Here is a 17,261-nt window from a genome sequence, read left to right on the forward strand (position 1 = left end):
TAGAACTGCCCTGTTGGATTTCCAAGGCTGTAATCTTTACTGGAGCAGACTGCCGCATCTCTCTCCTGCAGAGTGGCTGGTGAGTTCAAACAGCTGACCTTTTAGTTAGCAGCCAAGTGTTTAACCACTGCACCACCAGGGGTCCTTATTCCACTATCCCAGCTGGACCTAAATTCTAACTGGTTCAGAAGTCTCTTGCTTTTTTCCTTGTCTCTCCCCACAAGGCCCAGGAGAGGGAGCTGGTGGAGCACGCTAGAAGGGCAGTATCAAGCAGCAGGGCTCTATCCCAGCTCCCCCAACAACTGCAGACAACTCCTGGACTCAGTTTCCCCACACAGGCAAGGAAAAAAGCAGCAGTAGCTGACATTCCCGGACTTGCTGAGCTGGCCTGCCTGCCTCGGAACCCTATGAGAACCCTGGAGGAATGCTGAGAGACGTTCCACTTTACCGCCTACGTGCAGCCCAAGCCAGGGCGCCCCCTCTCCCCCACGTGAGGCTCACCTCGGCCAGCGAGCCTCTCTGGACCGACTTCACCACCACCGCCTTGTTCTTCTCCTCGATCTCGAAGCCATAGTCCTCCTCCTGGGGCAAGATCTGCAGGCCCAAGGCGGGAGGGGGTCAGCCTTGTCCTGGCCCCTCAAGGACCAGGCCCCTGGCAGCTCTCCATGCCCTAGACCTACCACGGGGTAGAGGGGGAGAGGCTTAAGGGACACCAACAGTGCCTGGCACACAGCAGGTGCTCAATACACATCTATCAAATAAAGACACGGCACCTGGCTTTTACCATGACCTGTGGCCGATTACATGTAGGTTTACTTCTTTGCCTGTCTCCCCTCTCCTGTTCCAACCTAAGCACAGGGCCTCCTTTCTTATTCCTCACTGTCTCCCCACCTGCTGGCATTCCAGAGGTGCTCAGCAAATATTTATTGACTTACTGAACAAGACAGAGCCAAATGAGCCCGGCCACCAAGGATGTGGGGCTAGCAAAGGAGCTGAGCAGGGAGCGGTTCCTCCCCATGGCAGGGTGGCATGCAGGTTGGAAGAACGTGCTGCAGCTCCGTGGGGGGAAGGGGTACAGGATAATCATGTATTCATTCAAGAAACTTTTACTAAGCAGCTGCCTATTATGTGGGCCAGATACTCTGCCAGATCCTGGAGATGCCAGACTGAGCAAAACAGGTTCCTGCCCTCCTGTAGGTGACTGTCCAGTGGAGAAGGCAGACTATAAACAAATAAAAATACATAGAAGGTGATGCAGAGAGTGATAAGGGGTTTGAAGAAAAATAAAGCAGCTTAAAATGACAGAACACGGCACAGCGAGGGATTCTGTTTTAGAAAGTGGGGCCAGAGGAGCTGTGACTTGAATAAAGTAAGAAATACAGTTTCATCAAGAGTTGGGGGAAGTGCTCCAGGCAGAGGCCACAGTATGTGCAAAGGCCCTGAGGCAGGCCCCAAGATCCCAGGGTGGCTGGAGCAGAATGAGGGAGAGAGAGAGCGAAGGAGATGAAGCTGGAGAAGCAGATAGTCTTATAGGCCAGAAGGAGGAGTTTAGGTTTCAATCCAAGTGTGATGGGAGTGCTGGAGGGCTTTCGGGTAGGAAAAATGGGACTCAGGGAACAGTAGCCCCCACGAGTACCACAGAAGACAAGCTGGTACTGCAGCACTTCATGGAGCCATCCTCCTTAGTCAGACCTCAGCTCTAACACTGAATGTCTCAAGAGACCTAACTTTTCTGAGCCTCTCTCTCGACTGACCACCATGGGCCAGGCATGAAGATGAGGGCTCATCAGTAGGCAGAGAAACAGAGAAACAGGTTTGGTGGGCTAGGCCGGTAAAATATCTGAACAGGCTGGTAAATGCTCCACCTAACTTCAAGGATATATATGGCAACATGGACAGGAGGCCAGGCTGTAAGACCTTAGCCATTCAGTATGCAGGCTGAGTGATTCCAGGAGGCCATCTTCTCTGCACAATACTAGCTGGTGGCACGGCAAGGGAGAAAGGAGATAGAAAGTAGAATGAAGGACGCCCAGCAAGCCCAATCTGTTTTAGGAAGAGGGTTGTTGTTGTTAGGTGCTGTCGAGTCATTTCTGACTCATCACAACCCCATGTGGCAGAATAGAACTGCCCCATAGGGTTTTCTAAGCTATAATCTTTACAGAAGCAGATTCCCAGGTCTTTTTCTCCTGTGGAGCTGCTGAGCAGGTTCGAACTTTCAATCTTCTAGTTAGGCAAGCACTTAACCATTGCAACACCAGGGCTCCTGGGAGGAGTGTAGCCCTGGCCAACGAACTGACCTGGCCTCTTAGCAGTGTCTCCATTCACCACCTAGAATCCCCCATACTCCTTGGCACTCAGAGTTGAACCTTCTCTGGCTATAACCCAGAGGCCTGCCAGCTCGTAGGCCTGCAGGTGGGTCTGAGAAGGAAAACCCAGCAGCTTGGCTCTGTTCCTACCAGCAGGCGCTTGGCCAGGATGTTCTCCACCAGCTTGAAGTCATTGCGAAGCTGTTTGTTCTTGTTGCTGGTTCCCTCCATCTCCTCGTCAGCATGAAAGCGGAAGTACTGGGACTCGTCCTTGAACTCGCTCTTCTCCAACACTGCAAGCCCCAGACAGACAAGCACATGGTCAGGCTCACATGGGAACGTTTCAGCAGCATTTGCCAACTGGCAGCCGTGGGGCGGAACCAGCCCCGGGATACACTTGGTTTGGCCAACACAGTGGTTATTAAAAATGGAATTGTGGGCCAACATTAACATATTAGGATAGTTCACATAAAAATGTGACTTTCTGACTTCTCTTGAAAAATCTGAGATTGTACCACCTGCTATAAAGACATACTACAAAGCCACAGTAACAAAAACAGTGTGGAACTGGAGCAGAAACAGATAACAGCCAGTGGAAGACAGGAGACATCACATAAAAGAACCCATGTGTTTATGAGAACTTAGTATATGACAGATGATGAATGATTAGACAGAGTATTCCACATCTGGTGCAGGAAAAATTGGCTCACTCAGGAAAAAAGAATAAAACTGCATCCCTACCTCACACCATATACAAAAATAAACTCCTGATGGATTAAAGATCTAAGTATGAGTGGTAAACTAAAGCTAACAACACAAAATGTAGAAAAATATCTTTTTTCCTAGGACAGAAAAAGAGTCCATGTATAAAACCCATAAAAATGCACTACAATAAAGTTAAGAACCTCTTTTGAATAACCACTCCACAGGCATATTTGAAGATAACTCTAGTATCTAAAACCAACAGGGGGTTAGTATCTAGAATATAGAAGAAACTCCAACAAATCAACCAGAAAAAGCTGAGAAACCCAGAGATAAATGGGAAAATAATATGAATATGCAATTAGTGGATGGGGAAACCCAAATGGGTAGCAAGTATGTGAAAAGGAGTTCAGCCTCATTAGTAATCAGAAAAGGACCCTAATGAGATACTTTATACTAGCAATTGGAATACTATGGCCCCTCAGGCCAAATCCAGCCCCAGCCTACTACCTGTTTCTATAAATAAACTTTTATTGGAACACAGCCATGTCCATTTGTTTATGTATTATCTCTGGTTGCTTTTGCATAATGATGACTGAGTTGAGTAGCTGTGACAGAGATGTATGGTCCACGATGCCTAAAATACTATTTGGCCCTTAACCAAAAAAGTTTACCAACTCCTGTTCTACAACAAGCCAGGAAAATGAATAAAAATAACCAATAACAACCAATATTTGATCTGATCCCTGTGGATTCCAATTTAACTAAACACCTACTAGTGCTAGGCACAGAGTGAACACATGCCAAAGTTCATTTACTCCTTGGACCAGGAAGGATTTTCGATATCCATTTTATAGATGGCGAGACAGAGGCCCAAAGAGGCTAAATAAACTGCTAAAGGTCACAGAGCCAGTAGGTAGCAGAACTACCCTAATCCAGGCTTTTCCTTTTCACTGTGTTGCCCAGCCTAGGCTGTCAGACAGGAGCAGGGAGGAATATAACCATTATTCAAAGGAGGAAATCGAGGCTTGGTGAAGTAAAAGCGAGCTGTCTGAGGTCAGTGGTCCCCTGACAGAAGGAAAACCAGGTGCATCTGCGGTGAGACATCCCTGTAACCCCTGAAGACAGGCCTTTTACTGATTTGGTGACTAAATGAAAAGTAGCAAGAAGCCTTTCTTTCTTTCCCCTCATCTCCCAGGATGCCTCACTGGGGCCTCTACCTGTTTGTGAGCATCATTCTTGGACTGCCCCTATTACCTCTTTGGGGAAAACAGACACACAAATTGCTGCTTTCCCCAGAGCTGGGAGCCAGGCCCCATGGGGCCGCTGGCTCTGCCGTCAGCATAAACATGAAGTTAAAAGACTCAGGGTGTGGGTGGAGGAAGCAAAATGCTTCGTCTGGGCTGAAATGTTTGGGGAAATCAGCTCGGCCGGGTGAGGTCCAACCCTTTAAGACAAGGCTGTTGTCGGGCTTTTTAAGATGTGCACAGATCCAGGTTCAAATCCCAGTTCGGCCACTTACTAACCTCAAGCCCTTTAGCCTTTCTGAGCTTCAGTTTTCTCACCTATGGGGATAAGAACAGCACCAACCTCCCGGGGTGGCTTCAAAGATTCAATGGTGAACTCAGTTTCCCATATGTGTCTAAAGTGAGGACACCTTGGGGCCCTCTGAGCTCAGTGCAGACGTGGCGGGAGGTGCGGTAGGAGGTGCCCGGTGGCCCAGCCCACCCTCTGCCCCACCCTGTGTTTTGCTGCAGCCGCAACTGTAGGATTTGGCCTTTTCCTGTTTTAGCCTATTTTTGAGTTCGTGGCAGGGGACAGGGTGCAGGGCCCCCGCCCTGCAATTTTTCTCCCTGAAGAGGCCTGAGGGCGTCAGCCTTGCCTGGGAATTGCCCCCTGCGGAATGTCCTCAGCCAGCAGCCTTCCCGGAATAGCAGCTAGGGTGGACTCCTCATTACTATCACCCACAAATGAGAGGTTCTGCCCAGCTGACTGGCAGGAGGGGCCCAGCTGTCAGGGGGCGCAGGGAAACAGAGCAGCTTCTGGGAACAAGGGACTCTGATGAGAGCAGGGACGACGAGGTCACCATCGGCTGGGCCAATCCTACCCACCTTAACCCCACAGAACCACTAGCTTGCTGAGCTCAGAGGAGGAAGGGGCAGCAAGGCCTCAGTAGAAAGACGGAGGAAGCTGAGGCCCAAAGAGGGGCCTGAGTTTAACTAGAGTCAGTGGGGTCAGGCCTAGGACCAGGTTAGCTGGCTATAAGGCAGGGGGATGGACCTGATGACCTTTCAGAACATGAAGTATCTCTCTCACCCAGCAGTTAGACAAAAGATTAAAAGCGTATGGCCCCACAGCCTGATTTTGTAAATAAAGTTTTATTGGAACACAGCTGCACCCATTTGTTGACTTATCACCTTTGGCTGCTTCTGTGCTATGATGGCAGAGTTGAGTAGTTGCACAGACCACGTGGCCCACATGGGAGAGGAGTGACTTACCTGAGGGGTTGTTCTTATTGGGTGCCATAGAGTCGATTCCAACTCATATAGCAACTGCATCTGAGCGGTAAGGCCGGCAAAAGTGAATGAACGCCTCAGGAAGGGCCCAGCCTGGCTTCCTTCCTCTCATGTTCATAACCCACTGTCCACAGTCCCACAGGGTCACTTCCCCTCTCCTCCACACAGAAGCCCATGGGCCTCGCTGCCTACCCTGGGAGGCCACATCCAATCCAGGAAGAAGGGCACAGGAAGCCCAATCTGACCTCAAAGCAATCCATGCTTTCCAGCCCAGCTTTACCATTTAGGTCCCCATCAGACACCTGATATGACCTCTCAACTGATACAGAACATGGGAGGGGACAGGGTGGGACTCACGGGCTGCCCACTCCCAATTGTCTACAGAGCCACAGGCCCAGCATCTAGCCCAGGTTCTCCCACCAGCACATTGTGCAGCCTCCAGCCATCACTTGCCCTCTTGAGGCCTCAGTTTCCCTTCCCTGGGTCCCTGCCAGCACTCCCATACTAGGATGGGCATCAAAGGAAGGCGAGACCCCTCGGAGACCGGTCTAGGGGTAAAGGTGAGGGCATTACCGTGGTGCATGAAGCCGTTGTTACACAGTCCCACACCAAGCGCCACCGCCTCCTCCCGTGTCTGGCAGTCTCCCTGGAATGGAGCAAGAAGGCATTAGGCGGACCACCATCCGAAAATTCCACAACCTGGGATGCAGGCTCCACAAGGGCAGGGACTTTTGTCTGTTTTGTTTACTGCAATATCCCCAGACATGCTTGTGATCACTACTAACAAATCCCAAACAAGAAAACTATTTAATTGTGATAAATGCTACAAAGGAACAATGGAGACTCTAAGTGGCAGACACTGTTGGTTGCCTAGCAACAACCATTGGGGCATCCTTCCCTAGTAATGAAATCCTGCACTGTTACAAAGCTATAAAACTACATTTCCCAGACTCCCTTGTAGCCAGAGTGGCCAGTCAGATACAAGTAGAACTTGTCGGGAGCGAGCTCTGGCAAAACCCCTTTTGCCCGAGGCCCTTCTCTCTTCCTTCTGCCTGGAACAAAGATGAAATGGCTAGAGCTCCTGCAGTCATCCTAGACCACTATGTGACCTCGAGGACGGAAGATATATGATGAGGATGGCACAGCAGAAAGGATGGCAAAGGGAATCCGGTCCACGATGACATCATGGGGCTGCCCTACTAGTTCTAGATAACTGACCTCTGGGTTTCTATTATGCAAGAGAAAAATAAACATCTAATTTGTTTCAAAGGAGCCCTGGTAGTTCAATGGTTAAGCACTCAGCTGCAAATCAAAAGGTGGGCAGTTCAAACCTACCTAGCACCTTTGCAGGAGAAAGACCTGGCAATCCACTTCCATAAAGATTACAGCCTAGCAAACACTATGTGCAGTTCTACTCTGTCACACGGGGTCACTATGAGTCAGAATCAACTCGACTGCACCCAACAACACTTTGCTTCAGCCTCTGTAGTTGGGTCTCTGATATTAGAAATCAAATTTAATTTCCAACTGACCCAGTTCCGGCCAATGAGACATCCAGGGAAGCCTACCAGGGGTTTCTGGAAAACATGTTCCTCCCTGATCAAAGGGAAAACCAGCACCACTCTCTCTGCCTGGGACAAAGCCATGTGAGGAAGTGAGGCTTGGGGCTGTGGTGGCCATCTTGTTACCAAGATGGCCGACTCTGCTGAGGTACTAAGGGTGGCAGAGTGAAGGATAGAAGGTTCCTAGGTCCTCGATGACACTGCTCAGCCCAGGAATCAGCCCTGGAACCACCTAGCTCCATGCTTCTTAATATGTGGCATGGTTATCTGTTTAAGTTACTGTTGAGTTTTCCGTCCTCACAACTGAAAACATTCCAAGATGATACAAATGAACCCCGGAGGGATATGGCTCATGTTAGTTAGGGCTTCTGGTTGGAAGCAACATCCAACCAGAAATCTGAAGAATGAACAAGAGTGGCCAGAGTGGTGGGCTTCTTTCGGTTCTACCTTTGGGGCCAACTCTCCCATGTAAGATGCAGTCTTGTGAGACAGGACATAAGAACTCGCTGCCTTTCCTGGCCAGGTGGGGACACAGGATCTAAGCTAGGCCAATGGAACACTCCCTGCCCCAGGAACGTGACACTTGAGTGGAGGAATCCAAGGATAGAGAGCAGTTGGTGCTGACTTTCCCTGGTGGCACTGCACCAAAGACATGCCCCCTTGGCTCTTGCTTCCAAGAAGCTGGGAGTTTCTGGACTCTGTCCTCTCTAAGGCCTGGCTCCTGGGTCTCCCCTGGACTCTGTGAGTGCCCCATACCCTCCCAATAAGCCTTCTCTTTTTTTCTGCCTAAATTAGCCAAAGTCTGTTTCTGTTACTTGCAACCCAAATAATCTCAATATATCCGGGCAAAGTGTGTGAGTTATGAGGGAGGTGCTGTTAGGCAGGGGGGCGGTGCAGGCAGAGGTGCAGGGTGGGGAGAGGCTCAGCACACGGGAGGAACCAAGGCTGGTCAGGAGAAGTGAGCTGGTGGTCAGCTCCACAAGGACAAGGACCTTCACCTTGCATGTTCTCAGCTGAATCCTCAGGGCTCAGAACAGGGCCTGGCACATTGTTGTTGTGGTGGTTAACTGCCATCACGTTGGTTCTAACTCACAGCAACCTTATATATAACAGAACGATATGCTGCCCTGTCCTGTGCCATCTCCACGATCATTGCTATGTTTGAGTCCATTGCTGCAGCTGTTGTGTCAATCCGTCTCATTGAGGGTTTCCATTGTTTTCTCTGACCCTCTACCAAACACGATGTCCTTCTCTAGCGGTTGGTCTTTCCTGGTGCCCTGTCCAAATTAACCAAGCTGAAGCCTCACCACCCTCCTTCTAAAAAGTATTCTGGCTGTATGTCTTCTAAGACTGATTTGTTCACTCTTCTGGTAGTCCATGGTGTATTCAATATTCTCCGCTAACAATACCACGGGTCAAACACATCAATTCTTCTTCGGTCTCCCTTATTCATTGTCCAGCTTTCACATGCATATGAGACCACTGCAAAGACCACAGCTTAGGTGCCTCATAGTAGGTGTTCAGTAAACATTTCTGGGCTGAATAAAAGAGCTGCAGCAGGAGCCAAATCATACATGAGCTTGTAGCCAGGTACCAAGCAGTATGACATCCTGAGGGCCACAGGCCAGGACAGCCTCTCATTTAATGGACTGAAAAAGTGAGATGTCCTGAGAGGTGCCCACCCACACAGCCAGGCCAGAGGCCTCGAATGTCCCTTCCTCCTCAGCAGCCCAGGGATTGGGAAGGGAATTTCCTGATAAAGAAGAAACAAATTCTATTTGGAGGCTGTAAGACTCAGGCTGGTGCTTAGACCCATATCAGAGGGCCTGGGACAGTCGTTGGCCTCAGTATTCCACTGCACAGGCTGCTTGGCTGACATCAGACAGGACAAATCTCTCCCGAGACCCCAGGCCAGTGGATGGAAGGCCAGCGTGCTCAGCACCCTGCCAGGGGAGGCGGCCATGAGAGGTTCATCTGGAGCAGCTGCCCCCAGCTGTGAGGACCAGAGTAGGGAGGCCGGGCCCAGTGGGCACCAGGCCCACTCTGCTGCCTGGGGGGCCCAGGAGGGTCTGGAGCCCACCTGGCTTTCTGAGGCAGTCACAACCTAGGCTCTCTGCCTTTCTCTCCCCAGCCCCCCATACGCTTTCCCTGCCCCAGAGCCCTAGGGAGACTAGCGGGGAGGCTCCTAAAGTTAGTACAGTGGGGATTCTCAGGTTAACACGCCTGGGCTATTGCCAGAAATGAAATATAACCCTGGACACACCATTCCCGCCAGCTGTGGGGAACCACAAGTCACCAAAGGCGGCATTTTCTACCCACCCCAAGAAGGCCACACAGATACTGCCCCAGGGCCCACACATCCTGGGCCATCTCTCCAGCCACACTGCCCGCCTCAGCTGCCCCACTTGCCCGCTCGCCCCCACAATATGGCTCCCTGGCCTCCTGGCTGCTCCTTCCACACACCACACGCAACCTGGCTTTGCACTTGCTCTTCCCTCCGTCTGGAATGCTCTTCTCCAGGCTTTTCAGGTCTCAGCACCCACGTCACCTCCTTAAGGGGACCTTTTCCTAACTACCCTAAAGTTGCCCCCAACCCCGCCACACATCCCCTCAACAAATATCCATCCAGCCACATGCTCTCATCATTACCTGTGAATAACTGAGTGGCGCTTGTCACAGTGTGACATTAACTCATGCATTTATTCAGTTAGTTTAAGGTCCGTCTACCCCACTACAGTGTCAGCTCCCTGTGGGCAGGCATGGTGTCTGCCATGTTCACCCTGTCTCCCCACCCTGAAGCACAGCATGTGGCCCCTGGGGGCACAATAAATACCTACTAAATGAACACGTGAAAAGAAAACCAGATTTGGAAACTGACTCTGGACTCGTTTCCCTAAGCCTCGGTTTCCTTCTCTCTCAGATGGGGAGCAATCATCATGCCTGCACCTGAGTGATCTCTGAGAGTCAGATGAGTTGCTTCATGTAAGACTCTCAGCGCAACACCTGGTGCACAGGGAGCAGCTGACAGATGGCAGCACTTCTGGCTTGAACTACTTCTCGTCAGGAGAACCACCTAGGAATGGAGGTGGCAGAGGCAAAGCAGAGTGGGGAGATGGAACACAGCAGGGTGGTAACTTAGTTAGGGCCTCAGGTACCCTGGCCCATGAATTTTGAGACCCCTCGGAAATGGCCACAGTGGACTCTGGCTCACCAACTGTGTGCTGGGAGCCACAGGGCCTCACCCTGTCTTCACAGTTGCCCTGGAGGCCAACCACTCTTACCAACCCCAACTGACAGATGAGAAACTGAGGCACAGAGGGACTCAGCTGCTTGCCCAAGGATACATAGCAAGGATGGAGGCCTTTCAGAGCCCGGCTCTTCCCACCCCCATGTTACAGATAGGGAAACTGAGGCTTGGAGAGGAGAGGCTAACTGTCCAGGGTTGCAGCCAGGGCTCCTGTCCCTTTATTCTTTGTTTGCTCTGTAGTGCCTCAAGCTGCGTCCCTTCCCTTAGCCCCTCTGCCCCGACCTCTGCCTACTCCCACCTGGCGGCTTTCTACCGCCCTGAAAACCTGCCACCCGCCCGGTCTTGCAGGGTCAGCGGGGCGGCACTCTGCTGCACACGTTTCTGCTGAGCCAGCACCAGGAATTGCAGATTTGTGCCCTCCAGCACCTGGCTCCTTGGCCTGTCCCCTGCTGTCTCCTGCCGCAGCCCACTGACCCCTGCCCTCCACTTGCCGGCTGTAGCCTGAGGCATCTAGAGCCCAGGCCACTCAGACACAAGGGCACTGAGCAGACAGGTCAGAGAGTAACTCTGCGGCTGGATTCCCTGGGTTGGAACCCAGCTCTGCAACTTGTTAGCTGTGACCTTGGGCAATTCCCTAACCTTGCTGAGCTTCATTTCCTTGAATGTATTTATTTTATTCTCAGTCCTGACTTCTCCAAGGTACCTGCCACGCTGAGCGGTATCCCTGCTCAGATTCCATATTATCAGCTGTCATACAAAAAAAAAAAAAAAAAAAAAACCTGTTGCCCTAGAGTCAATTCCAACTCAAAGCAACCTTATAGGACAGAGTAGAACTGCCCCATAGGATTTCCAAGGAGCTGCAGATGGATTCAAACTGCTGACCTTTTCGTTAGCAGCAGAGCTCTTAACACACTGTGCCACCAGGGCTCTGTTATCAATACAGAGGGCTGATATAACTATTATTGGCTATCAACACATCATAATAATCCCTCCCTCCCCCTGCCACACACACACCATCTTTCAGTAAGTACCCCAGTGACTGTGTGCCTACATAGCCCGAGCCTCAGTTTCCTCATCAGTAAAATGGAGCTGTTGGGACAGAAAGTCTAGAAAGCTGCCCAGGTAGCGATTGTGGGGTGAACCCACTGGTTCATGTGGAGGTCCACAGGGCTGGGAGCAACCTACACCACAGTGAGGGCAGCTGGGAGATGCGGGGGCCAGTCCACTCCTATCTAGTCAAGGCAAGGTCCACAAAGCTGGGACGCAGACAGTAATGGCAAGGCTTCTGTCTTCTACCTCGGGGTACCACAGAAGACCCCAAGAGGTCATCACTGTCGCCCACCCCATGCTAGGCAGAAGAAAAGGAGCCTGAGCATGTAGAGCCACTCTGAGGCCCCAGAGTCGGGAGGTGGTCACGGGTGGCCTGGGGAGAACCCAGCTGTCTGGCAACCCCTCCTGAGGACGCAGCAGGCCTCAGCTGCCCTTGTCAGGAGGGGGCGTGCTGGTTCCAAAACAGCTCCCCTCACAGAGTAATAGCTGAACTTCCCTCGGGATTGGTCTGAGGACTAAAGGAGACAACACACAGAGCAGAGGAAAAATGACAACACGGCAGAGCTTGCCTATCCAGGGGCTAATCCCCATCACATCCTGGAAGTTAAGAAAACTCTGGATCTCTGGGCAGTGGGGAGGCAGCCCCTCCCCCAGCCCCAGGGGATGCATCCTGAGGAATTCTAAAATGCTCTCAGCAATCCGTTCTCTTTCCTGGAAACTGGTTTCAGGGTCCTCCTGGGACCCATCTGGCAATGAGACCTGAGGGGAAGACCTCTGGGAGATTTGTGGCAAGATTTCCTCTGTAATTAACGGAGTAAGCCAATTTCCTCCAACTACCTCTGCTGCCTGCCTTTGGCTAGTCTTCGTAGATGTGATGCCTGGACCTATGGCAGCCATCCTAAGACTTTAGGTAACTGGCATTGTTGATCCCTAGAACCATAAACTCTGGACATCTAGTCATGTGAAAGAAAAATATCTTCACTGAGTAAGTTAGGTTCCCTATTATGTGCAGCCAAAGCATTTTTAACTGATCCAGTCGACATTTTGTTTCAAAGTATAGAATGATCGAGAAGCTAGAAAGGAAGGTGTGTCCAAAGTGAAATACCCTCCCAAACTAAACAATTACATGCTTTCTTCTTGGCTTTCCTGTTAAGGTACAAGACGGAGATGACTTTTGAAATCAAGCCTCCTTATAACCAGTCTTCAAGGTCACATCCTCAGCACCTCCTTCCCCTGACCCTCAACAGGCATGCACACCCTCCTCCCCCTTCCCTGACCCAGGGTGTGATGCCAGCTGTCTTTCCATCAGTCCCACAGAAGTCATTCTCCTGTATGAGCTCCAACTGGCTTCCCTGTGAGCCAGGCCAAGCTGAGCCACTGGAGGTCCACTAAAGTGGAATGGCACATTTCGTGGTCAGCTGCAACCTTTGCTCCCCTTCCTCGCCCTGTCTCCGCTGGAAGTAGGATGCTGGGGTGGGGAGGAATCTCAAGACCCACAAGACAACGACTCAGGCTACTCCAGGTGCCTTGGGCCGGCACCACAGCTTCTCCATCAGCATGGCCACAAGCAGTACCTCCACCCTGTCCTGACACCAAGCCCCAAACAGAATCCACTGCTGGCAGTCCTTTCTGCTGGGTCCTTCTCCTCTCCCGGACCTCTAAATGTTACAGCAGCCTCAGCTCAATCCTGAGCCTCCCTGGAAACCTGCTCCTTCTGCAGCCTCCTAGTCTCAGTCAAATGTAAATCCTTCCCCCTCGTTGCTCTGGCCCTCTGTCTCTCCCCTCCCACATGCCATCCATCCATTGGCAAATCCTGTCAAGTCTATGTTATGGACTGAATTGTGTCCTGAAAAATGTGTTGGAATCCTAACTCCTACACCTGTGAATACAATCCCATTTGGAAATAGGGTTTTCTTTGTTAGGTTCATGAGGCCATGACAGTGTGGGGTGTGGCCTAAATCTGATCACCTGAGTGATGGGCAGCAGCATGGACTCAGAGACCAGCAAGCACAAATTGCAGAATGCGAAACACTTGTGAGGATCACCAAAGAACTGCAGATCACCGAGCTATAGAAGCTGAGGCAGGACCTTCCCCAGAGCCACAGAGAAACCCTTCTCCTAGAGCTGGTGCCCTGAATTCAGACTTCCAGCCTTCCAAACTGTGAGAAAATAAATTTCTGTTTTTTTAAAGCCACCTCCTTGTGGTATTTCTGTTATAGCAGCACTAAGAGACTAAGACAATCTACCTTGAAAACATACCGAGAATCCAGCCACTTCTCCCCCTGCTCTGCCACCGGCCTCCCCTGCTGGGAGGACTGAAGTGCCTCCTCACTGACCTCCCTGCTGCTGGCCTCGTGCCTCAGTTCTTCCTCCTATATAGCCAGAGGGATCCTGTGAGAACCAAGTCAGGCACCATCCGACCTCTCTTCAGAGCCTGTAGTGGTCGAGTCCAGCCACCTGCCTAAAGGTCCCACGTGATTGTCTGCCCGATGGCTCTCCCATCAGTCCCCGGGTGGTACAAATGGCCTCCGCTCCACTACTAACCTAAAAGTTGGTAGTTTGAACCCACTCCGTGGCACAACAGAAGAAAGACCTGGCGATCTACGTCCACAAAAGATCACAGCCAAGAAAACCCTACGGAGCTCAGTTCCACAACACAGTTGTAACACACGTGGTCACTATGAGTCAAAATCAACTTGACAGCAACAGATCTTTTTGGTTTTGGCTGCCCCATCACACTCTCCCCTCAGCTCCTTGCACCCCCTCACCCACTCCAGCCATACTGGCCTCCTCACTGCTGCTCCTGGCTCATCTCAAGGTCACTCTGACCTCAGAGCCTTTGACTTCTGTCCCCGAATGGAAGGTTCTGTCCCAGATGTCCCCTGAGAAGCTGGGATTTGAACTCAGGGATGTTCTCACTTCCTCCAGGTCTCTGCCTAAATGTCCCTTCTCAATAAGGTCCGCCTGGACTGCCCTGTGTAATCAGCCCTCACCCACTGAGAGGGCAACTTCCCCTCCGGCTCTCACACATGCTGTCCACTCCGCCACTTTGACCTCTAGCACCAGCTAACACAGAAAGTACAAGTAACATGTTCAACTCATTTTTCTTGTTCATTAAATGTCTCTCCTACCCCTTCAACCCACACCAGCCCTTAAGGTCTGTGAGGGCAGGAACTTTTGCCTGATGTGGCCCCAGAACCTGAAACAGTGCCTGGTACACAGTAGGTGCTCAAAAAAAAAAAAAGAAAGAAAAGAATGAGTCAAAGAGCTGTCTTATCTAACTTCCCTACACTGTCTTCTAATCCCACATTTTAAATACCTCCCAAAAGCTGACTAGAAACAGAGCATCTGCATGGGCGATGCCACCTTAAGCTCTAGATTAGTAGAGCCCAACCCCTCTGCCACCCCACACTGCGGAGCCTCACAGGCATGCATCCCAAACGGAGCATCTTTCTGTGCCCAAGGAGGAATCTCCTTTTCCTCACAGATTGGTGTTTTCTCTCTCGTCTTCCCATCTCTATAAATGGTGTTTCTGTTCACCCAAAATCCACACCAAAATCCCACCTTCATCCTGGATTCCCACCTGGTCCCCCCAGCCATGCATCCTCTCTGTTCCATCTCCAGATATGTCTCCATCCGCTGACTTCTCACCATCTCCTGACCTGCCCCACCCCCAGCTCAGCTCAAGCCCATGATCTGACATTTGAAGCCATGTCCACATTCCACTGTGACACCAACCAGGCAGCCCCTGGACATGGATGGTGCTCAGTGGGATGGGCCATGGAAAAGTCCATCCTGGTGGACCAACCAGGCAGCCTGAAGACATGGATGGAGCTCAGCGGGAGGATGGGTCACGGAATGGTCCATCCTGGTGGTGAGAAGCAGGCATCTCTGAGAGCCCTGACCACAGGGATGGCTGGGCTCTGACCAAAGCACCTAAACCCCAAAACAAAATGCTTGAGCACCACCCCCACTTGGTCACAGCATGCTTGGGAGCACCCTGGCTGCCTGCTCCCTGGTCTTATTGCTCTGGTGCCCCTAAGTCCTCGGGAAATTCTTTAGCCTTCTATAAACAAAACCAAAACCAAACCCATTGCCGTCACCTCTGACTCATAGCGACCCTATAGGACAGAGCAGAACTGCCCCACAGGGTTTTCAAAGCCGTGTAACCTTTAAGTAAGCAGGCCGCTGCATCTTTCTCTCATGGAGTGGCTGGTGGGTTCAAACCATCAGCCTTTTGGTTAGAGCTGAGTGCTTAACCCCTGTGCCACCAGTCCTCCTTCTAGCCTTCTATACTGCCTGGAATTTTGAACCACCCTGAATCCTTTGTGGAAAGAGATGAGGATTTACGATAACCGTGGCATTTATCGAGCAAATACTCTGTGCTAGACATCGTTCTAAGCACTTTACATGATTAACTCACTGAATCCTCAAAACAAACTAAAGAGGAAGGGATGGTTTTTAGCTTCACTTTACAGGGGAGGAAACTGAGGCATGGGGAGGTAAAGCAACTCGCCCAAAGTCACTCAGCCAGGAAGCAGCAAAGCTGGGATCTGAACTCAGGTCTGTTGTTGTTAGCTGCCACTGAGTGGGCTCCCAACTCATGGCAACACCCTGCACAATGGAACAAAATGCTGCCCAATCCTGTACCATCCCCATGACTGGTTGTGGATCGGACTACTGTGATCCATAGACTTTTCACTGGCTAATTTTCAGAAATAGCTTGCCAGGCCTTTCTTCCTAGTTCATCTTAGTCTGGAAGCTCCATTGAAGTCTACTCAGCATCACAGCAACACACAAGCCTCTACACAGGGATGAGTAGTGGCTGCACGTGAGGTACACTGGTCGGGACTAAACCCCAGTCTTCCACACAGAGGGCAAGAACGCTGACACTGAATCACCAGATCGGCCCGGCTACAAACGCTGACGCTGAATCAATCACCAGATCGGTCCGGCTACAAACGCTAACGCTGAATCACCAGATCAGCCCGGCTACAGACGCTAACGCTGAATCACCAGATCGGCCTGGCTACAAACGCTAACGCTGAATCACCAGATCGGCCCGGCTACAGACGAAGCATACACTCTGGGCTGGTTTCCTGTGCGGAGCGGCGGTTTGAACTCTGGGCTTCCAAGCCGTTACATATCTGAATTCAAACCCACAGTCCTGTCAACGCCTCCCAGGCTTTAGGGTCCCTCAACGTAGCAAACGTATTAAAATATACTCACCTCCCACATTAAGTATACTTTTTTGGCTTAAAAAACATTTTCTTCCAAGGATTTTTCTAAACTTGTTTTTGAAATTAATTGGTGCTGAGAAACATTTACTTTACAGACTGGCTGTGATTTCTCAGCGATTATCAGAAATCTTGCGACGTGAGAAAATCCAGGCAGCAAATTGTTTTCAAATGGTGTGAAGTTTCCATGAATGCTAAATTTAACAATTAATGAGGCTGACAGAATGCTGTGCTCTGTAGATGTTTAATTAAGCATTGATCCATTTTGGTTTTGCTGTTTTCTCTGCATCTATCGGAGCCAATACACTCTTTTTACAGCCCAGAAATGAACATTCTTGTGGGTTCCCTGAGAAGCTTGCAGAACCAAGGTGCCAGGGAATATGATGGGCCTGTCCAAGCCCCAGCTTTGCTACTGTAAGGCTGTGTGCCCTAGGACCAGGTACTCAGCCTCTCTGAGCCCCAGTTCCTCTCTATAAAGTCAGGATCAGAGAACACAATGAGGTGATGTTTGACCCCCTGCGAGGGCCTGGCGCAGGTTAAGCACCCTGTGAACAAGAGCCACAACGAAGAGGACACAGACAGGTAAGAGCATTTGAGGCACCTCGAAACAAGCAGTGGAGATGGAACAAACGCCTCTGACA

General features: G+C 50.8%; 1 protein-coding gene across 5 annotated transcripts in view; it reads right to left on the minus strand.

Moving 5' to 3' along the window:
• Positions 1 to 17,261, minus strand: part of PREX1 (phosphatidylinositol-3,4,5-trisphosphate dependent Rac exchange factor 1) — a 221,784-nt gene that overhangs the window by 39,014 nt on the left and 165,509 nt on the right. For all 5 annotated transcript variants that reach the window (XM_064276180.1, XM_064276179.1, XM_064276178.1 and 2 more), the window contains 3 exons: positions 6,098 to 6,170; positions 2,457 to 2,599; positions 502 to 594 (listed from right to left, as the gene is read on the minus strand). In XM_064276180.1, coding sequence (XP_064132250.1) covers positions 502 to 594; positions 2,457 to 2,599; positions 6,098 to 6,170 — 309 coding nt within the window. The remainder of the gene's footprint in view (positions 1 to 501; positions 595 to 2,456; positions 2,600 to 6,097; positions 6,171 to 17,261) is intronic.

Source organism: Loxodonta africana, chromosome 24, assembly GCF_030014295.1.
Source record: "Loxodonta africana isolate mLoxAfr1 chromosome 24, mLoxAfr1.hap2, whole genome shotgun sequence".
NCBI lineage: Eukaryota > Metazoa > Chordata > Mammalia > Proboscidea > Elephantidae > Loxodonta > Loxodonta africana.